At 39.8% G+C, this 9642-nt stretch overlaps 1 protein-coding gene across 2 annotated transcripts in view; it reads left to right on the forward strand.

Annotated features, from left to right (window-relative positions):
• Window positions 1–8212, forward strand: part of LOC128659706 (gastrula zinc finger protein XlCGF8.2DB-like) — a 103084-nt gene extending 94872 nt beyond the window's left edge. For both annotated transcript variants that reach the window (XM_053713276.1, XM_053713275.1), the window contains exon 2: window positions 6698–8212. In XM_053713276.1, the coding sequence (XP_053569251.1) occupies window positions 6777–7922 (1146 nt within the window). In that variant the 5' untranslated portion in view covers window positions 6698–6776 and the 3' untranslated portion in view covers window positions 7923–8212. The remainder of the gene's footprint in view (window positions 1–6697) is intronic.
• The last annotated feature ends 1430 nt before the right edge of the window (window positions 8213–9642 follow it).

Here is a 9642-nt window from a genome sequence, read left to right on the forward strand (position 1 = left end):
AGAGGTCTGTGGATTGGTGCCAGAACTATTACATAAGTTAACAGTATAAAGAAGGGTACTTTTGAGCAATGTGTCGAGAGATCGTACGTGCTGATGGACGCATCAGGCAGTGTTGTTCTGAAGACCACCATCTACTGGCCAATTGCCCAAAAGACCTCTCCCAATCGCCACATGCAATGAAGGATTATAAGAATCACGGTGGAACTGTGATGTATTAATTGTTGTATAAGATTGTGCTTAGATTGTAGAATATAAGTAAAGTAACTTGATTTTCACAAGTAACATACGCCTAGATTCCGAGTTTTTGTCGGTAAGGCTGTGCGGTGCTAACGAACAGTTTTGTCTCACCGCTCACCTACAGACAACGCTGGTATTGCAGGTTTTTATAAACCCAGCGTTAGCCGCAGAAAAGTGAGAGGAGAGCAAAATTTACGGTAGTGGTGAGCTGGTAAAACGTGCTCGTGCACGATTTCCCCCTAGGAATCAATGGGGCAGAGCCGGTTGAAAAAAAAACGAACACCTACAAAAAAGCAGCGTACAGCTCTTAACGCAGCCCCATTGATTCCTATGGGGAAATAAAATTTATCTCTACACCTAACTCCCTAACATAAACCCCGAGTCTAAACACCCCTAATCTTACACTTCTTAACCCCTGATCCGCCGCCCCCGACATCGCCGACACCTGCATTATATTATTAACCCCTAATCTGCCACTCCGGACACCGCCGCCACCTACATTATAGTTATGAACCCCTAATCTGCTGCCCCCAACATCGCCGACATCTACATTATATTTATTAACCCCTAATCTGCTGCCCCCAATGTCGCCGCAACCTAACTACGATTATTAACCCATAATCTGCCGCCCCCAACATATTAAAGTTATTAGCCCCTAAAACTAAGTCTAACCCTAACCCCCTAACTTAAATATAATATACATAAATCTAAATACAATTACTACAATGAACTAAATTATTCCTATTTAAAACTAAATACTTACCTATAAAATAAACCCTAAGATAGCTACAATGTAACTAATAGTTACATTGTATCTAGCTTAGGGTTTATTTTTATTTTACAGGCAAGTTTGTATTTATTTTAACTAGGTAGAATAGTTATTAACTAGTTATTAACTATTTAATAGCTACCTAGTTAAAATAAATACAAATTTACCTGTAAAATAAAACCTAACCTAAGTTACAATTACAACTAACACTACACTATAATTAAATTAATTCCCTAAACTAACTACAATTAATTACAATTAAATAAAATGATCTAAAGTACAGAAAACAAACACACACTAAATTACAGAAAATATTAAAATAATTACAAGTTTTTAAAACTAATTACACCTAATCTAATCCCCCTAATAAAATAAAAAAGCCCCCCAAAATAATAAAAAGCCCTACCCTATACTAAATTACAAATAGCCCTTAAAAGGGCCTTTTGCAGGGCATTGCACCAAAGTAATCAGCTCTTTTACCTGTAAAAAAAAGTACAATACCCCCCAACATTAAAACCCACCACCCACACACCCAACCCTACTCTAAAACCCACCCAATACCCCCTTAAAAAAACCTAACACTAACCCCCTGAAGATCACCCTACCTTGAGAAGTCTTCACCCAACCGGGCCGAAGTCCTCAACGAAGCCGGGCGAAGTGGTCCTCCAGGCGGGCAGAAGTCTTCATCCAGACGGCATCTTCTATCTTCATCCATCCGGCGCAGAGCGTGTCCATCTTCAATCGACGTGCAACTGAAGATTGAAGGTTCCTTTAAATGACGTCATCCAAGATGTCGTCCTTTGAATTCCGATTGGCTGATAGAATTCTATCAGCCAATCGTAATTAAGGTAGAAAAAATCCTATTGGCTGATGCAATCAGCCAATAGGATTGAGCTTGCATTCTATTGGCTGATCCAATCAGCCAATAGAATGCCAGCTCAATCCTATTGGCTGAATGGATCAGCCAATAGGATGTCTTGAAGATGGACCCGCTCCGCGCCGGATGGATGAAGATAGAAGATGCCGCCTGGATGAAGACTTCTACCCATCTGGAGGACCAATTCGCCCTGCTTCGTTGAGGACTTCGGCCCGGTTGGGTGAAGACTTAAGGTAGGGTGATCTTCAGTGCTATTTTTTTTTAAGGGGGTATTGGGTGGGTTTTAGAGTAGGGTTGGGTGTGTGGGTGGTGGGTTTTAATGTTGGGGGGTATTGTACTTTTTTTTTTTTTAATAATTTTTTTATTGAGGTTTTGCATAAATGTATACACACATGAATAAATGGTACACTCTTCATAGAACACAATACCATGACAAGTAAGTGATATAACAAATAAGAGTAAAAATACATGTTGTAAAATGAGCTTCTGAAACCTCGGGTTTATATATAATAACTTTAACAGATTACTAATTAGCCGGTCTTATGTGGACCTTTTGATATAGGACCGGCTGGTAAGTAATATTAGTCATAAAAAGGACCCCATAATGTCCAATCACACCAGGGGGTTATAAGTTAATTATCAGCGGATAAGCACCGCTTAGGTTAATAAAAGATAAATGGAAGCTAAAGTAATATCTAAAGGAACCGGAAATATAAATAAGCAAATTATCAACAAAGTACTCTCTGAAGATAAAGGGAGTGTAATATTAAGGGAAAGGCACTTTAAAGCATGAAGGGGGTATAAACCTTCATACTAAATACTGTCAACCGGATGGGAACTAGGCATATATAATAGTTGTACTGCAATATCTCCAGTAGGGTATATCATTCTCTTTGCTATCTGGTATTAAAGGACACACAGTTTTAAACCCAATAAACTAAAATGTATCAACAAAGCATGTTAACAGCAATGAGTGATAAAGAGAGCAAATTTGCATAATATTCTGGGACCTCCATTTCAGGATGGCCATACCCCACTGGGATGGCTACTAGGCTAATCCCATATAGGTCATATAATTATGTAGTCGAAGTGCATAGGACAATCACATATGTGGCCACATTTGGGTTTTATGAAATATGAATGACCAATAGATTATAGGATCAGTACTAACCAAGGGTAAAAGGGGGGTGCAAAAATAAAAAAAAGATACACTTTTAGGGGACAGTGCAGTTATGAACCTTCCTATGAATTCACATCCACAAGATGAGACCTAAAAATTCATAAAAATATTCTTGCAATATCCTACATAAGGCGCATCACTCTCACTCCTCTCCCTAGTTATAAATGTCACATAATTATAAGCACAACCACTAACAATGTATTAGTTAAATATACTAAGCTTAATGTGTGATAGAGAAAGCAGCATAGCATAATCTTCTGGGTCCACAGTTTCACAATAGCCATAGCCCCGTGGGGTGAGTACTAGCCTGTGGTTATGTGACTATAGTAGCTATAGTAGTCTCATAAGTGGCCATTCTTGGGTCACATGATAAGATATAAATAAATAAGAGGTTACCTGTCTATAAGTTGAGACCTAGAAACATATAGTAACATTGATATAGGATTCCTAGTGGGGTATATAGATAGCAATGTAATTAAGACCCCCTTTGATGAACACTCTTAGTTTCACTGAAGAGTAACCTGTGTACAGGTCATTAACTGCAATATTAGGCTTTTTTTTTTGGGGGGGGTGAAGTATATAGGGTGAGTTTCTATCAGGCATTAATCTATCTCACGTACTGATTTATAGAAAAGTTAATAGAAAGTGCTATGTGGTACTAATGGGATACTCTAAGTATAATACTGGCGCAAATGCTGAAAGTATTTTGATAGCTGTTCAGTCAGCGTGACAATACATCCCTCTCTAAGAGAACTTGCGTGGATCAATGGCATGTGAAGAAATCAAGTCAATACAAAATGTATAGGGGAGATAATGTAGTGCACAAACTGCACCTAGGTACTTGTAAAAAAAATCAAATGCATTATTTCCAGCAAATTAAGCAGATTGTATTAACAGGCGCAGCTATCGAAGGACCTATAAGGAACAGTGTTAAGTCAGAGCATGCAGCAGTGCAACAATGTTAGAGTGTGCAATATACAGGAACAATAACATAGTATATGAGAAAAATAGAGCAACAGTTCAACATTACCAACTCTGGAAAATAACTATCAATTATTTAGCTTGAGGAAGCTGATAAGAGAGTCACTAAGTATAATAGCAACTGTTCAGCTAGTATGAGCCCCATGGCAATCTCTGCTCAACCTACGCCAGACGCTGTAAGCTGATCTACCATTTGTGAGTCATGGCGACATGATGGAGATTGTATTAAGAGGCTCCAAGACCTCCACCCCATTGGCAAATATAGTTGACTAGAGGTATCGCAGGGGAGCAGGTTTAAGTCGACGGGCTTTGCATGTCTTGCAGTGTTTCGCCACCTAGAAGCATCAAGGCAAAGTCGGGATGCATTCCTCCTCCCTTTCTCAGTACGGGTCTGTGTCTTAGCGTTCCATACTTTGAATGCGTTTGTCAGAAGGCCGGCCGCACCATCTGACTTATAAAGCAGTGGGGACTCCTGATGGGTTCTCTCCCATAACAAAATGAGGGCAGGCTCCGTCACATTAGGAGTAGTACCATAGTCGCTCATTAGTGGAGAAAGAGTCTGCTCTTCCCCCGCCCAGTGGAATGGCAATGAGCAATATTGATTGTTACTTGTCTTGGGGCAGGGGGTACTCAGAGCTGGTTTTGACTCTGTGCACTGTGTTAAATTTTCTCTATGTTCCACCATCTTGGGAGTATCTTTAAATTCAGTCCCCACAGGGCCTCTGAGAATACACTGGAGATCGTAGAAGTTACTTTGCATCTTCGCATCCAGCCTTATGAGAAGTGTTTTCAACTCTGTAAGATAGTCCCCCTCCATTATAGCAATAACACCTATGCTTCAAAACTTCAGCAGTATTAGCGTCGCTCTAACCCGGCTGATCGAGGGGGGGGGAGTGTTAGAAGTTCACGTGTAGGCCGCAGTCTATGGTCCAGACGGGCTTAATCAGTTCATTGAGTCCATGAAAGTAGATTTGGTCATACTGGATCAGCCCTGGTAAATTGTGAATAAATGTCACACGCTTAGGCTAAAGTAAGGCCAATTTTCTTGACAAAAAAGTATATTGTTAGCAAAAGTTTCAAGGAGCTTCATGAAGGAGCTTCATGAAGTGCGACCTCTCCTGAACGTTGTGTAGCCACGCCCCCGGTATTGTACTTTTTTTATAGCTAAAAGAGTTGATTACTTTGGGGCAATGCCCCGCAAAAGGCCCTTTTAAGGGCTATTTGTAATTTAGTATAGGTAGGGCTTTTTATTATTTTGGGGGGCATTTAATATAGTTGCAGCAACGTTGGGGGCGGCAGATTAGGGGTTAATAAATGTAGGTAGGTGTCGGCGATGTTAGGGACGGCAGATTAGGGGTTAATAAAATGTAACTAGTGTTTGCGATGCGGGAGTACGGCGGTTTAGGGGTTAATATATTTATTATAGTGGCGGCGATCTCCGGTTTGGCAGATTAGGGGTTAAAAAATTTATTATAGTGTTTGCGATGTGGGGGGCCTCGGTTTAGGGGTTAATAGGTAGTTTATGGGTGTTAGTGTACTTTTTAGCACTTTAGTTAAGAGTTTTATGTTACGGCGTTAGCCCATAAAACTACTACTGACTTTTAAATGCGGTACGAGTCTTGACAGGAGAGGCTGTACCGCTCACTTTTAGGAAGACTTATAATCCCGGCGTTAGGCAAATCCCATTGAAAATATAGGATACGCAATTGACGTAAGTGGCTTTGCGGTAGTTTCGAGTAGCGCCAAAAAAGTGAGCGGTACACCTGTACCTGCAAGACTCATAATACCAGTGGGCGTTAAAAAGCAGCGTTGGGATCTCTCAACGCTGCTTTTTAACCCTAACGCAAGACTCGTAATCTAGCCGATAGTTAGAACCACATAACTCTATAATTCTTGCAATAACTATATAGGTTCTGTGTTATTATAATCCAATTGTGGAATAAAGCTGTTATTGTTATTGTAAGCATTGCAAAAACCTGTGAGACCGTCTCTCATTTCCTAAATGATATGATACACAAGCTGTATTGCTTACATCCTGAAAGTACCACAAAACAATATTTAAAAAGAAAAATATTTGCAATATACATGTATTGGCAAAAATGCTTCTAGTAAACGTTATCACTGTTTTAGTGTTTGCACGTGCATGTGAAGCATAGCTAGATATTCTCAGTGCGCCAGCATTTTATATACTGCAGCTGCTCAGAGAGCCAGTGGGGCTTGTATCACCTCAGCAATTAACAAATTGACTCATTACCAGATGGTACAAGCATTTTAAGCTCTCTGAGCAAGTTCTGGTGCACGGTGCATATTTAAATACACTTTTGAAACAGCTATAGCTTTTATAAGAATATGTTTTGCTAATACATTTATATTACAAAAATGCTTCTATTCAAAACTGAAATGCATCCATGTTGATTCCAATTTTTGCTGGAATGTCCCTTTAAGTTATTTTTTTATTTCTTCACATAACTTTTCATTAGTTATTTTTATCTCTTAAAACTTTTTTTTAATTTGTTGTGTCATAAACCATAAACCAAGGGACATTTTCACACAAATACATTTTTATAATTATTTATCAGTGAATGTTAGAAAATCTATTCTATTCTGATTTCTTAAGAAAACAATTTAACGTATCCTTGTTTTTCCCATATAGACAACATTCCAGAGTGGATCACTAAACTAATTAATTGAGCCTGCTGAACTAAAGGGTGCCGAGAATAGCCAGTCATTTGATGTATCCCAGTAATCATTGCAAGGCGACAGTGAGACAGCAGAAAGTAATGAGTGACCCTGTGTATAGCAATTCACTTACTGCTAATACAAACCCCATAATGATACAAACAGGAGAGAAATTGTTTACTTCTACTGAGTGTGAAAAGACTTTTGCATTAAAAAAAGATCTTCATGAAAGGACTCACTCAGGAGAGAAACCTTATACCTGTACAGAGTGTGGGAAAGGATTTGCCTGTAAAAGTAATTTGCAATGTCATGAAAGGACTCACTCAGGAGAGAAACCTTATACCTGTACAGAGTGTGGGAAAGGTTTTACCTTTAAAAATAGTTTGCAATATCATGAAAAGACTCACACAGGAGAGAAACCTTTTACCTGTACAGAGTGTGGGAAAGGTTTTACCTATAAAAATAGTTTGCAAAATCATGAAAGGACTCACACAGGAGAGAAACCTTATAGGTGTACGGAATGTGGGAAAGGATTTGCAAAACAAAGTCATTTGCTATATCATCTAAGGACTCACACAGGAGAGAAACCTTATACCTGTACAGAGTGTGGGAAAGGATTTGCCTGTAAACACACTTTGCAATATCATGAAAGGACTCACACAGGAGAGAAACCATATAGGTGTACAGAGTGTGGGAAAGGATTTGCCTATAAAAAAACTTTACAACATCATGAAAGGACTCACACTGGAGAAAAACCTCATACATGTACATATTGTGGGAAAGGCTTTGCACAACAAGGTCATTTGCTAAATCATCTAAGGATTCACACAGGAGCGAAACCTTTTACCTGTACAGAGTGTGGGAAAGGATTTAAACAACAAGTTCATTTGCTAAATCATCTAAGGATTCACACAGGAGAGAAACCTTATACGTGTACAGAGTGTGGGAAAGGATTTACATATCAATGTCATTTGCAGTATCATCAAAGGACTCACACAGGAGAGAAACCTTATACCTGTACAGAGTGTGGGAAATGTTTTACCTTTAAAAATACTTTGCAACATCATAAAAGGACTCACACAAGAGAGAAACCTTTTACCTGTACAGAGTGTGGGAAAGGATTTGCCTACAAAAAAACTTTGAAACAACATGAAAGGACTCACACAGGAGTGTGGGAAAGGACTTGCATACCAAAGTAGTTTGCAATACATTGAAGGGGCTCCTACAGCAGAGAAACATTATACGTGTACAGAGTTTGGGAAAGGTTCTACACAAAAGAGACCTCTTCAAACTCATACAATGATTCACTTAAAGGGATAGATAATAGAAGTAAATTGGAATGTTGTTTACAATTGTATTCTCTACCTGAATCATAATAGAAAAAGTTTGTGTTTAGTGTCCCTTTAAGAAAAATCTTACAAATGTAAAAAAAGAAAAAATTCAAGTGATCATAGAAAAAAAATAAAATGGCTTTAGTCACATGGCATAACTATGCGTTTAAATACATAGTGCATGTTATTTTAGCAGACAGCTAGAAATGCAATTTAAAGTCATATTATATATATATATATATATATATATATATATATTAAACATTATAGCACTGATTACAAGAGGAGCTTTACTAATAGCGCAGGGTGCTCTATCAGTATCAAGGAATTGCACAAAGATTAGCGGGCAATCTGGTATTATAAATCCAGGGTAAAACAGAATAACCAGTGTTACAAACTGCTATGTGTAACTGGCCCTTTAAATGGAAAATTGCCCTGCTTCCCTGGATTTTGGAGAAGCCTATTTGCCAGCCTCCTTCCACATGACTATGGCCCCTGGAAGATTGTGCCCCTGAGGACATATTGACTTTTGTTGGGTGTGTGTGGCCCTTTAAGAACCATCTGGGGACATATTGTGACTTTGATGAACAATGCCCCTTTAAGACTATGTCCCCAGACCTGTGAAATGACTTGTCCCTGGCTTTCTCCCACTTGGTTCAGTTTCATTGTGTGCCATTAAGAGTTAAATTTTGTTCAGCTTCAAGAAACCTATTCTAAATACAAGTCTGCTGGGATTAGCTCTAATTAGGTTTAGTGATCAACTTTCCCATTGTCTAATCAGACTAGTATTGATAAGGTGGACTGCATTGTTTTATTGTGTGTAATGTTATCTGCTGAAGTAAATGTTGTGACCTGTCAAAGGGAGTGTCTCTCTATCTAATATCAAATGTGTGATGGGGGATTTTATGCCTCCCCCTGAGAGTGTCCTGTTTGCATGTAACCTCAATAAAAAGCAGGCTGTGTGCTCCAGCACATGAGACCTATGTTGACCCTCTAACTTGAAGCTTTGACTCATGTTTGTAGGGGACAGCTTATAATCACTACAGGGATTGCTATGTTTTTCATACTCCCTTAGCTACAGGGATTGCTACAGAAGGAAGAGGTTCACCTACTGGAGCCTGGTCGTAGGTCCAGGGCGCAGAGCAGACGGCGAGATACCAGCCCAGCAGCGGTGGTTCATAGAGTCTGCATTACTTATGGTGGCTACGCAGCAGTTATAGTGTCCACGGTGCTGCTGCTCCTTTGGTGAGCGCTAGGAGCATCCTTTTCTACGGTCCAACTTCCAGCCAGCCTGGAGGCAACCGTAACATTTGGCGGCAGCGGTGGGATTGGCGTCCTAGTGCAAGGAGCAGCACCACAACAGCACTGGTATCGTAGGAAAGTTATTGAGGGCAACGCTAGCCACCGCGCAGCGTCCCTACCTACAGCAGCATGGAGCTGACAAGACACTATTCAGAACCCTGTGAAGAGCACCTCAACCTGATCCGTCGCTATGAGGGCGCGGATTTCGTTCCAGAGGTAAAGAGGCGGCTAGTCCGATATGGTCCAGACCCTGCACAGGAGGTAGTCAGTCGCATCATCCGGGAAT

Source organism: Bombina bombina, chromosome 5 (genome assembly GCF_027579735.1).
Source record: "Bombina bombina isolate aBomBom1 chromosome 5, aBomBom1.pri, whole genome shotgun sequence".
Classification (NCBI taxonomy): Eukaryota; Metazoa; Chordata; class Amphibia; order Anura; family Bombinatoridae; genus Bombina; species Bombina bombina.